Source organism: Melopsittacus undulatus, chromosome 10, assembly GCF_012275295.1.
Source record: "Melopsittacus undulatus isolate bMelUnd1 chromosome 10, bMelUnd1.mat.Z, whole genome shotgun sequence".
Taxonomy (NCBI): domain Eukaryota; kingdom Metazoa; phylum Chordata; class Aves; order Psittaciformes; family Psittaculidae; genus Melopsittacus; species Melopsittacus undulatus.
In genome coordinates, this window is record NC_047536.1 from 11,551,310 (window position 1) to 11,564,579 (window position 13,270).

A 13,270-nucleotide genomic window follows, 5' to 3' on the forward strand; every position below is an offset into this window, starting at 1 on the left:
TGTGTATGGTTATAAAATGCTACTTAAAACTCTCCCAAGTTATCTGTGTCTTCACACAGAAAGTAGACAAATAAGTGAAGTAGCCACATTTCACATTTTTGGCCATCATAATCTTTCTTCACAGCAGTTACCACAAAAGTTACTTAAACTACATGGGCACCTTCAGCATCAGATTATGGGTAATGATTTTTGCATTTGTTCTCTTCTTTGCAGATACACAACAACCTATGAATGTCATGACTCAAAACTTTGCAGCCGTGAATCTCAGTTCTCCACCAAGCATGACGCCTGTTCGACCCCAGACAAGCCCATTGATGGGAGGGCCCATTCCCGTGGGGATGGGAATGCCCAGTGTGATGTCAGGTACGATGGGAATGACCTCCATGGGACCCACACCTATGATGAACCAGGGAATGATGGGAATGAACATGAACATGGGAGTGCTAGCTACAGGAATGGGTTTGACGGGCACAATAGGAATGGGAATACCCAATATTGCTATGACCTCTCTGACTCCTGGGACTGTACAACCCAAGCAAGATGCCTTTGCAAATTTTGCCAATTTTAGCAAATAAAGATTGTAAAATAAATCAAATGAAAGAAAATTAAAATACATGGGCAGGTGGAATGAAGGATTTTTAGCTGCACAAATATAGCTGGGGAAGGGAAAACACTGATCAATACTGCTTTTTTTTTTTTTTTCTTTATCAGTTAAAGTGTCTACATAAAGAACCAAAAGCTATTTTCTAAGTGTTCAATAACTAGTGTTCAAATTCTGGAGAGGTGAAAGGTTCTTCTAAGGAATGTGTTAGATGATTTTGCAAACTAATTTCTATTGAGACCATCAAAAACCTTTCCTACGTAGAAGAACCAATTTTAACTTTGAGGCTTGATGGAAGTCTGGAAATGGGGTTTGGGTAAAAATGTTTGAATCTAATTTTATACCTTTCTTTTTTCTTGAAGAGCTTGACTTTCTTTCCCCCCTCTCCCTGATCGCTTTGTCATAATTGGATCATTCCGTTCACTATCACAGAGTCCACAATTGAAGTCACTCAAGTACTATGCTCAGTTTTTTATAAGAATATATATTTTTGTCCAAAAAATGGCTTACATATGTGATTATGGCTAATTCAAAGGGACCTGGAATGTATATATACTTTTGCTAATATTCCAGCCACACTGCTATGATACCCAAATTTTTATTGTAAAAATCCTCTCTCAGCAATTTGGTGATCAAGATTTTTGGGGTCTTAACATGCTTCTAATGTTGTAACTGATATCCAGTGCAAGTCTGGGAAAAGCTTTATCTGATATCTGTTGGAAGGTTTCCTTTCAGAAAATGCACTTTCTTGCAGTTTTTTTACAGTGGCACTTGGCATCCTTTGTACCACCAGTATCCCTGTGGAGCCACTGGGTTTAGGGCAGCAGCAGCAGTCAAAAGGCAAAAAAATACTTATTTTTGCATAATGACAAAGCCAGTAAAGGTTAAGTACACTTCAGTTATGTAATTCTATAAACCCACCTAATCCAACAGCATTGGACCTTGGCTTTTATACAACAATTATTGCACAGATTCTTTTGTGTAAATATGGCATTAGCAGCTGTGGAATCCAATAGAGGAGTAAAATATATATATATTAATAAAGGAAACCTGTAGCAGTCAAAAGATTTTACTGATTTACTGAAAACAAAAGAATGAATTAAGGTTTTGGGGGGTTTTGTTTTTCCTTCTGTAATTCTGCATTTAAGTTCACATGAATCATGATTCTAGAATCAGAATACAAAGACATCGTTATATTCACAAGCCAGGAACATTCTTAAGAATAAGCACTATAGGTATGAAATTTATTGCCTCCCTTTTCTTATGTTGGATTTCTTTTTTATTATTAAATTGATAAAACTTTGTTTCCATTGTATTCATAATGTTCTGTTATACATAACATTAAAATGTTCATTAAAATCAATGTTGGGCTGCTTTTTCTTTCATTCCATTTGACGTTTATGAGAGCATTTGGGGAAAAAAATAATTATAATTTGGGCAAAGTAATTTTTATAAATAATTTAAAATTGTTTAATGACTTCTTATCTGAAGCCTTTCCTATCTGCCTCTACTGTTAGGAATTAAAAATGAAGCAGGCAAGATATCCTGACCTGCTCCAGCCTTGCAAATGCTCCATCTACAACATTTCTAATTAGGCAGAAATTCATGTACTTCAGCTAAGTGGTAATGAAAAGTGATTCATTTGCTGAATAAGAGATGAGAGTGAGTGTAATTAGCTGACTGCGGTTTTTAATCTTTCAACAATTCAATGTGTTTAAATTAGTTTCAAAGAATAGGAGCTTTCAAGTGTTGTTACATCAAAGTAATCAAGGCAAGCTTTAACGGCTGAGTAGGAGAGAGATCGCTCTGGTTCCTGTTCTGAAACCTTTAAACTTATGTGGAATAATCATCTTCAAAACCTCTGATTGTAACAGCTGGGAGGACTGAAACTGGTTCAATATATGCAAAATTGTGGTGGGGATAAAGCTTGTTCCTGGGGAGGTAGATGGGCGACAACAAAAACTAAACCTGTAGTCAGTGTTGCTGTCTTAGCTGTACTGAAGGGGTAAAGTGCTTCTCAATAGTTTTTACAAGGTTTTTGGAAGAGTAGCGTGAGTCTGTTAATGATGTTGTCCTTAAGGTAAATTTAGTTGGTTAAATAGTTGGCTTTGTGTTGAAAGATCACGTCCTTGTTTAGGTTGCTTACATCTCTTCAAAGAATCCAGTGAATTAGCTTCTAATCAAGAGATTAATTATAGAAGCATATTTGTCAGGGGTTAGAATAACTCCTGTGGAAAAAACTTGCTCAGTTTAGAGTGGATCTTTGTGGTTGTGTCCATTATATCTCAGTCAAGGGTACATAGGCTTATGGAGCAGTTGTACTGAACTGATTCACTGCCCCTACCATAGTTGTTTACCTTATGGATCAATATCCTAATTATAAAGGAGGTTGTTTGGAGTGTGAAAAGAAGGGTTCCTTTTTTTTTTTCAGCCAGGCAGGCTGGCTGCAGGTGGGTGAGAGCTAAGGAGATCCTTTGAATCGAAACAAACATCAGAAAACAAAACACAGAATGATTCCTTCCGTGTTTAGGCCAGCTGCCTCCCCATGCATCTTTAACCTGCTTTGACTAGAGCCCATTGCATGAAAATTTTTATCCCATTCTTTCTCCCTCACCTTAAAAGACATGGATCATAGGCAGCAGTGCTTAGCAGGATATGGTTTACAGGATTAGATAAAGATCAAATATGAAGTGGGTTGTGTTTGCTTAAAACAATATTGAATTGGTTTAAGATGGTTATAAAATGTTTCTATATCTGATATTGCAGGTATAAGAAAAGTAGCATATTAAAAACAGAAGTTACCATTCAAGGTAAAATTGCAAATTAGCTCCTGTGTGAATAGTGACAGATCTACCTTTTATTGGCTGCTGGCTAATATAACTCCTTTCTTCATTTTTATAGCCAGGTCTGGCTGTAACTGCACTGTCCTAAAGCCTACATGTGCTCATGTTATCATGGTTAGTCTCCTAAGTCCATGAGATTCAGAAGCCCAACTGTAAGCATTGTAACCATTGCCAGCTTAGTTGAATGGTCTTTTCACACACAGCTGAAAAGCAGCAACTGGCAGAGAGTTTGGAGCCTGCAGGGAGCAAATAGAGGGAATCGGCTGGTCATAAGAGGTAAATTTTACCATCTCTGCCTTCTGCAGCTTGTAAACTAAATAACAGTTCACTTAAATTAGTTAAATCCTTTATAGAGGATGTCTCAACTGAAGAAGAGGAGAAAGGGGCATCAGAACCCACCCATGTGTGTGTTTTATATCATTTAAAAAATGCATCTTACTTTGTACAATGGAGTAATAAATTCCAGCACAGGTGCAAGTTCACTGCTAACTGGAGCATCCACCATGTTCTACAAAAGAAATTATACTCAAACCAGCTAAACAAGGGTATTTATAGCAGCATCTGTTTCAGCTATAGCTGTCAGGTAGGAACAGTCTGACAGAGCTGACAGGAGGTGGGGGAGGGATTTATCAATGATGTGTTTACATAATGCAGGCAGGCGTTGTATACTCAAGGTGATACCAACTATAACAGGATAACAAATATCTAAAGACACTTTTATTCTCAGAGGCCTTTGCTCCAAGAGTTACTCTACAAAATTGCCTCCATGTTCCTCTGTGTATGACTGTAAATACTTTTATAGCATATGACATTTTATAGGAGCATTGCTTGGTTCAGATTAAAGCTTTTAATGGAGATATGATTTTTTTAAAAAACCCTTTTTTTCTTCCCCCCCAAGTTTTATTCCAGACTGTCACTGACCAGAGTACAAGCAAAATACTTTATTTGCAAGGAAAACTTCTTTATTTTTGGTTAGTACTCAGAACTGTCAGCACAGTGAACAATCACTTGTACAGCTCCACGTACTTGCTGACAGATTTGACTGACAAAAACTAAAAGTATGAAGGAGAGAATTGGAAACTGAGTACAGAATCATAGAATGGTTTGGGTTGGAAGGGACGTTAAAGCTCATCTGGTTCCAGACCCTGTGCCAAGGTCCCTTTCATCGCAAACCATTGGATGATTTTATGAAAGAAAAAATAGTAAGTTGCAAAGACAACCAGGTGAGCCTGGTTAATGTTGTGAGACAAGAGGATGTCCTGTGGAATCCGTAAGTCAATCTGTACAGCTTGTTCAATGATCTGGTTACAGCTTGATCTAGCTGGGATGCTGTGGAAGTTTGCTTCTCTGTGTAAATGACCTTTAAAACATGAGATACATCTCGCTTTCAGTTTTTATGTGCTTCTGCATCCACTATTCAGATCAGGAAGGAGAAGAGGTAAGAGAAATTTTGCAGCATGTGGAAATTGAAGAAAGTACCTTTGCAGAACTTGGTGTATCCCTGGCTGGCTTCAGCTGAGGGTTCCTTACAGGGGGTACTCCAGGTCTCTCCATCTATGTAAGTTCCACATGTGTACAGCACAGAGAAGGCTCAGCTCCTCTCCCTTTTCAGACATGCCTTTACTTCTCACATATTTGCACATCCTATTTTTTTTTTCTAAGCATGCCATAAGGTACTGGTTCAGTAATTAACTGGTTCTTTAATAGAGCTACAATTACTTTGTTTTACAGTAAGGGAAAAAAAAAGAAATGCATTCCAAGACAGAGCTACTTTCGACATCTGGGAACCTCCTAACAGCTGGCTATCTAATGAATATGCATCTGCTTAAGAGGCTGTAGGCCATTAATAAACCAATAGATATAAAACAGAAACAATCTTTGTCAGCCTCAAATGAGATTGGATGCAATGTGCTGTGAAGTGTCACCGTCACATTGAATCGAGCCGGGGAGGTTAACAGCTCCTGGGTACCCGTGGAGGAGGAGGAGGCTGCTGCAGCCGCTGGACTCCCAAACACAATCACTGAATCAAGTAGGTTGGAAAAGACCTTTAAGATCCTAAAGTCAAACCTCTGAGGGTGGTTTCTGCTGAGTTTTGTCTCCCGATTTCTCCCAGTACCACTTGTGTTTGAGGCTCTGGTCATCTTTTATTTGCAGGTCCAGGTAGTCAATTCCAGTTTGACAGAGGAGGTTGTGTGTTTTCCTACACAAATGATTTGAGCAACACGGGAATCAGTTATGTATAAATGACTGGGGAGAAGTTACAGGAATGAGATAAAAATGCACCTATTTGACAGAGACCTGGGGCTTTGTAAGGAGACTGGGAACAGCCCTGAAGCCATGTTGTACAACAGTAGTGTTGTAGGGTGAAATAAATAAACACTTAAAATCAATGACACCTCCTTTGACTGTGTATCTGTGCCCCCTGAAGAGTTGTATCTGCACTTGTTCGAAGGTTCCAACTTGCAGCAACGTTTGGTATCCTATACTGGTATTGTTCTGCACCTTTATTTCCTGTGGCAGCTCCCAAAAAACGTGAACTAGATCTAGCATTATTTTAGGCACCCTCATTCCATCTGCACAGTTCTCTAACCCAGCCTAGGTCAGTCCAGTAGGTTCTTCCTTTCAGGGGATACAGTCTTGTTGAACAGCAGCCTCTTGCAGCAGGGAGCATCATTTTGATGATAAATATTATTGAGGTAGAACTTTACAAAGAGAACAGCTCTGATTTCATCTTAAGCCACACTAATGGCACAAGTTACTGTCATCTGTTGAGTAAACCTGCAACAAGGGTAGTGTTTATTTTTAGTTCTAGGTAAGTAGAGTACCAGCCTTGTATCATGCCAAGATGCTGCCTCAGAGTCAGATATGGACCATAGGTGTGTTAGACCCAGCAAACTCCCTGTGAATTGAGACCTGGAATTGTTTTCTTTGTATCTCACTTGTAAAGGGCACCCATATGTTTAACAGAAAGATTGCTGTAGCATTATGCTTTTTGCCCCCCTGCTTTACAGGTTTTCATTATGAAAATGGTAGCAAGGAAGATGCTATGTAAACACTGAAGATCTTTTCCAGCAACTTTGCAAGCAGAGAAAACTACTGCACTGTGTATCATCACGTTGATGTAATCTAAGCCAAAATCTGTTAAATTGATTGATTTAAATACTACTCTAAGAATTATCTTACCTTTAATTACTAAGTTTTAAACTGGAAAGGTATTCAAAGCCTGTTTCAGCCATGCTGGTGACAAATTTAACTTCTCAAACAGGTTATACATAAAGGGTTGGTGTAAGCTGGAAGTGTGAAGCTGTGCACTACAGCCAAGCAGTGCTGTGGGTTTTGCAGGGGTAAGTTTTTCTGTCCTTGTGAGGCCACAGCCCATATGGCTGGGCAGGAGCAAGTGCTCACCCATGTTGAGTGGAGCAGGTAGGTCATGGATTAGGCACCCATCTTCCCTCCCACAAAGGAGGGACCCACCTCCCACAAAGGAGGGACCCACGGATTAGGCACCCACCTTCCCTCACACTTTCAGCCCAGCATTAGCAGGACTAAGATGTTATGCTTTTATCTCTTTTTGAGGCAGACAAAAGAGCAGGCAGCAAAGGAGGGCTGTCCTTTCAAACACTTTAACTTTTCAAGGTCATCTGTGGAGCTTTTATCAATAGAGAGGCAAATTCATACAAAAAGCATCTATAATGAACCAAGCCTATCTTGAGCCTTATCCCTTCAGCTGAATACGAATTATCTAGGAAGGTGCTTCAGTGGCCACGTTCACAGAGTTCAGCATCCCTGTGACCATTTATAAAGTAAGCAGAGAAGCCACTGCTATTGTGCTTTGGCACCTATCAATTTCTTGTCTTCTTTCTGTAACTGGTTTCTTAATTATAGCATCTTAATGATCTATTTAAAATAAATAAACCATTTACACCATTTCAAAGGTATTTTGTGATGTTCAGCTGATATTAAAATAGCACCAGCCTTATGTGCTTTTTCAGCAACTGACCTAATTAGTTAATAAAGTAATTGAATATTAAAAAGGATGTTGCAAGTGATTAAAATTTAAGAGCCTTCAGAACATTATTAAAGCTATAAATCATACATCACTGTTTTAATTTGCATAGCTACAGAATTACTAATGGTCCCACATGCATAAGCTACTTGGCAATTAGTCTTTTAACAAACTGTTGGTGATACTATGAGGTTACCAAAACCTTTCCCTATTTTTGATTTGCAAACAAAAATCCTGGATGAGAGAACACTAAGGGTTAAGTTCTTGAAAACCAGTAAATTGCATTCTTTCAGGTGTCTCCCTGCCCTAGCCTCTGTTCACCTCTTGTCCCTTCCCTTCAGGGAACCACATCCTTCCAAGAGCCACCAAGGTGTAAAAATGAGAGGAAGAAATGTCTGCCTCTACCTTGAACTTCCTAAACTTCTCAAACACAAAGGTAGTTAGTTCCCAAAATCACCTTGCCTTCAGTGGTTTTCCAGCCCAGTTTGATCCACATCAATCTCCCTACGTGGTGCTCCATTTTTGTCCCAGATGTATGACTGTCACACTGTCACTTCCCTTCTCCTGGCCTCTGGGTCCACAGCAGCACTGGGTGGACTGAAAAAGAGTGAATACTGATGGGAGGCAGTTGTACTTATCTCTGTTCCATGGTCACCTTTGGGCTGTGGGAAAGAGCCCAGCCAGGTGCTTGTCACCTTCTGCATCTTACACTGGGGCTTGCAGCTCATGGGGAAACCTCAAGTACCTGTGAACTAAAAAGGGTTGGAAAAACATGACAGGGAGCTGCCTGCTCTGCCTGTGCCACTGGGTGCAGCAAGGGGCATCTGCCCGTGGCCCATGTTTGAAGCCTGGGCTAGCAGCAGGCAGAAGGTGAGGGAGGCCAAGAGATAAACTGCTCAGACCAGGTGAGCTGCCCTGGTCTCCCCACTCACCAGCAGCAGCCTCTCTGCAGTGATGGTTCTCAGTGTGGGGAATGAGGTCCAGTGGGATACAACCCCATGCACAGGCAGAGAGTGGGTCTGGCTCTTGCAGGAGGTGCAGCTTGACGAGCAAGACAAGAGTGCTGCAGCCAAAGTGAATGACCTGGTGTGTGAGGGAGCACACCCCTGTGGCTGGAGCAGCCACAAGCTGGCAAGGAGGAGAACAGCCAAAAGCTGTGGCCAGGGCCAAGCAAGCAGCACCCCTTGTGTGAGCAGCACAGCACAGCCCTAGGCTCCCTCAGCCCCCCTGCCTTGCCTGTGTGCTCCCACTAACAGGGACACCCAGAGGCACTGCAGAGGAAGGTGGCTGAGCTGGTGAGGAGCTCCTCAGGGTCTCCTCTCTGGGCACTGGGACTCCAGCATCCCAACCCACCGCAGGAACCAGCACTCACTTGGCTCTTGCTCCCCAGCTCCTCCTTCCCTCGGTTCCTGCAATGGGGCCGGGGAGGGGGGGGGGGTAGCCGGTACCTTCATCTCGTGAGCATCAAGGCCTCTTCTTAATGGAGAAAAAAAAGACATTACAGAACAGCACCTACATGCAAAGTAAATATGTCTTTTCCACCCAGTCAGCAGAAGCCCTGACATGGTTTCAGCTATTAAAGTGCCCTGGCCGCTACTTTACCAAGAGGAGTTCTTTTTTGTGCTGCAAAAACAATTTTTCAGGAGCTTCCTTTGAAGCCTTTATTGAGGTCAGGGTCCGCAGCCTCTTGCAATCTTCCCTTGTCAGCCTGCAGCACTTTCTGAAAGCCCTTACACTGGATACTGTGGCAAACACCAGCTCTTTGTTCATTAGTTTACCCTTGGTAATAGATGTGGGGCTGGGACAGAGGATGGCTTTCTGCAAGCGATTCACACTCTGCTGCACTAACATTTGCCATGTCTTAGATAGTCAAAGACAGCACAAGCCTCTTTTAGGGGTCTGTGTTTTTAATTACAACAGCAAACTGAGGAATGGGGGACTTCAGAGCATCCTGACCCAACAAGGGACAAGCACACGGCTGCTTTTAAAACTAATTCATTTATACTATCTCAGCAGTGTAAAACTGTCAGCACACAAGGAAGGTGGGCAAACGCAATGCAAAGCATTGTTGTAAACTAGACTATGTGCAGGCAAATATTACTACAATGCAAGCAACACCCTGAGTGCCAATGGTGAGCTGGAAGATACAGGAGCTGATTCCAAGTCACACCACTGGACTGCTTTTAGAGCAAGTTACATCAAGGACCTGTTTCAGGCTGGCAATGCAGATCACACCTGATTCCAGCCTCTATAGCCAGAGCACTGTTCCATCTGGCACAATATCACTGTCCTGTTTGCCATCCTTCCCGCTGCTCTATGCCATTGGCACAACAGCATCAGTTTTCCCCCTCAAACTCTCACATCCTTTTCCTGATCATCACATCACATGATTGTTCCATTGACCATGTTCTGAGGGGTAAAACTGATTGCACCTGAGCCTCACTCTCGTAAAGGGCAGAACAGAGGAGGGGCTGTTTCCTTCCACAAAGCTGGTGCATTGACACAGAGCTCTAGCACAGAAGCATATACCAAAAGCATATTACTTTAAAAGATTTATTCTTCAGCATCATGCATAAATTGTGCATGATTTCTGCCTGTGAATACATAACAAGATGTGGATACCCACGGAGCACTATTTTACAACCTGGGCAGCATCTGCTAGTGGTCACTATTCCAGCCATGCTCTAGTACACCCATCATCAAGCAGATCCTGCTCTCCTCCCACAGCCAACGCTTCCATCAGCCATGGCCATCATCAGCATTGGATGGCTACGGGGCTCCTGCTATTCTAATACACAGACAGCAGTTACCTGGGAGCCGAGCTGCTGCTCCTGCAGCTTGGTCCAGAATGGTCCCCTCTACTTAGGGCTGCTTCTCAGCAAGATCTTCAGACTTGTGTCTGCACAGCCCCTGTGACAGATCCGGTGCTGTTTCACCTGCTGGGAAGATGTATGAGGAGAGACAGATCTAAGCTTGTTCAGCCTTAAGGAAGGGAAGCTCAGGGGTGACTTTATCACCATGTTCAGTATGTAAAGGGTGGCCACAAAGAAGATAACTGCCTTTTTACAGGGGTCATGTGGAAAAGACAAAGGGTGATGGGTACAAGTTAATCCCGGGGAGATTCTGATTGGACACAGGAGGAAAATTTGTCGACAATAATAGCCATTGGAATAATCTCCCAGGGAAGTGGTGAATTCCCCAACACCGGACACGTCTAAGATTCGGCTGGGCAGGGTGCTGGGACACCTGGTCTAGGTCATACTTTGCCTGGAAACGTTGGACCGGATGATCCCCGAGGTCCCTTCCAGACTGATCTACGGCTGCACGATTCAAACTGCGCTGCCCGCCCCGCTTTTCCTTTCCTTCTACTGCCACCTCGTGGAAGCGGAGGGAAGGGGCGAGCACCGGCACTGCACGGAGCCCGGCCCCGCACGGCTGAGCTCCGCTCGGGGTGTTCCCACCGCCCCTCCGGGCGGGCAGCAGTGGTTTTCTGCTCCTCGGAGCAGCCGCAGGGCCCGGCCGGTGTCTCCAGCACCGCGCAGCCATAACCTGAGGGGAGGGCCTTAGAGGGGGCATGGGGGTGCTGCGAGGGCTGAAGCAGCTCTGCTCTGGAGCCAGGCTGAGAGAGCTGGGCTGGGGCAGCCTGGAGAGGAGAAGGCTCCTGAAGGGGAGACCTGAGAGCAGCTCCAGTGCCTAAAGGGTCTGCAGGAAACCTGGAGAGGGGCTTTGGACAAGGACCTGTAGGGACAGGCCAAGGGGAATGGCTTTAACCTGCCAGAGGGGAGACTGAGATGAGCTCTTAGGCAGAAGCTCTTCCCTGTGAGGGTGCTGAGGCGCTGGCACAGGGTGCCCAGAGAAGCTGTGGCTGCCCCATCCCTGGCAGTGCTCAAGGCCAGGTTGGACACAGGGGCTTGGAGCAACCTGCTCCAGTGGAAGGGGTCCCTGCCTGTGGCAGGGGCTGGAACTGGATGAGCTTTAAGGTCCCTTCCAACACAACCCAGTCTGGGATTCTATGATCTGGCCAAGACACCCAGATGAAGAGCAGCCTGAAAGGCTGTCACACATAGCGGATTCTTTGTACAACTGCTTTTGAGCATTTAGTGCCCATGGAAGAGACAAGTCCAGCCCCTTCAAAGTTTCCTCAGTGCTTTCCCAGAGAAGAGGACAGGAACAGGACACACCTCAGTGCCCACTGTGCCCATCCATCTCCTGGCCTGGGGTTTCCTCAGAGCACTGGAGCCAGGTCCTTCTCTGTTTCATACTGGCAGCAGCAGAACAGGGTCTGAGGGCTCTGGAGCTGTCCTAGAGGAGGCCAGAGCATCAACACGAAACTATAAAAGCCTCTGGGCATTAGCACAGGTCATTTTGCATAAATAAAGGATCTGCCTATTCACTCTCCCAACCCCACCTTCAGACAGGACCTGCATACACAGCAGTAGGTTTCCCTCAGAGCATGGAGCAAGACGTGGCTGTTAGAGAGGACACGCAGGGCCTTACCTCAGCATCCACCACTTCCCACGCACAAGGCAGCACAGTGGCAGGGGCACGCAGAGCATGATCCTCACAGCAGCCATCAGGATCCAAACAATTACCTCTTCCTGTGGAAAGCTGCCCCCTCTGCCCAGGGTGGTGAAGGAAACGGATGCAGTTATCTCAGAAGAGCTTCACAAACACTGCACTGAATTCCAGCAGATCCAAGGCAGAGCAGTGCAATCACAGTATCACTGCCATGTGATGCTGTTCAATTTAGGGTTCTGAGTGAATGGACAGTGGGTATAACGATTCCAGTGGCGAGGCACTGGAACAGGTTACCCAAAGAACGGATGAATGCTCCATCCCTGGTAGTGCCCAAGGCCAGCTTGGACAGAGCCTTAGGTGACATGGTCTAGTGTGAGGTGTCCCTGCTGTGGAAAACTGACAAACCTAAGCAATGGTCTGTGTTATGGACAGATTCGTAAATGCCAAGAAGAGTGAGAGCTCCCAGGCTCATAAGAAACTGTGGGGAATAAGCTGCTTTTTGGGCTAATAAATCATTCACAGCAAGAAGACACAGCTCCAAGTTGAGAATTGTTGAGAGAATTCAAGTAACATTTGATAATTAACCGCCCGCCCCCCCCCCCCCCCCAAGCATTACTAGAACAGGAGCAACTTCCCACAGACAGGAGGATGTCTCCTCCCCTGGTTTTTCTCTAAGAATTTCGATTCTCCTCTCAAAACAGGGACAGAACAACATCGGGAAGATGAGCAGAAAGCTCTATAGAACACCAAGAAAGCACTAAAATCAACTCTGGAATCTGTGACTTTTCCTCCCCACTCCAGCAACCATCTTCCCTTAATTTGATCAATACTCTCCTGGGCTATCAGAAGAACATCTGCTTAAACACACTCAGATGTGTCACCTGCATGCAGAAAAACCCACACCAAAACCCACAGTTACAGAGCAGAGCTCTTTGCTTTACGAGCAGGTGGAGCAATGTAAGACATTACTACACCCTGGTGAAGTGGGTGAGAGCTCTTCACACCCACCAGGAGCTACCCTGGCCATCAGCCTTCACCCACAGTAGCACAAGAAGGGCCCAAATGCTCCCATCTACTACATCAGCACAGGACACAGAAGCTTGTAATTGAAGTGGCACCGTGTTTTCACAGAGTTTCCCACACTAGAAAAGTTAGTGCTTATAAATATATATATATATATATGTGTGTATATATATATAAAAATATAATGAACTAAAACACAATAAGAAAAGCTCAGGAAAGGATTTTGTTGTTTTGGGTTTTTTTTTTGTGGCAGCACAGGACTTGTTTCCCCAACAGCTT

General features: G+C 44.1%; 1 protein-coding gene across 2 annotated transcripts in view; it reads left to right on the forward strand.

Annotated features, from left to right (window-relative positions):
• Positions 1-1,964, forward strand: part of CLINT1 (clathrin interactor 1) — a 50,722-nt gene extending 48,758 nt beyond the window's left edge. The window contains exon 11 of one of the 2 annotated variants that reach the window (XM_034066922.1): positions 214-1,964. In XM_034066922.1, the coding sequence (XP_033922813.1) occupies positions 214-575 (362 nt within the window). In that variant the 3' untranslated portion in view covers positions 576-1,964. The remainder of the gene's footprint in view (positions 1-213) is intronic. The other variant, XM_034066923.1, reaches the window with a different exon arrangement.
• The last annotated feature ends 11,306 nt before the right edge of the window (positions 1,965-13,270 follow it).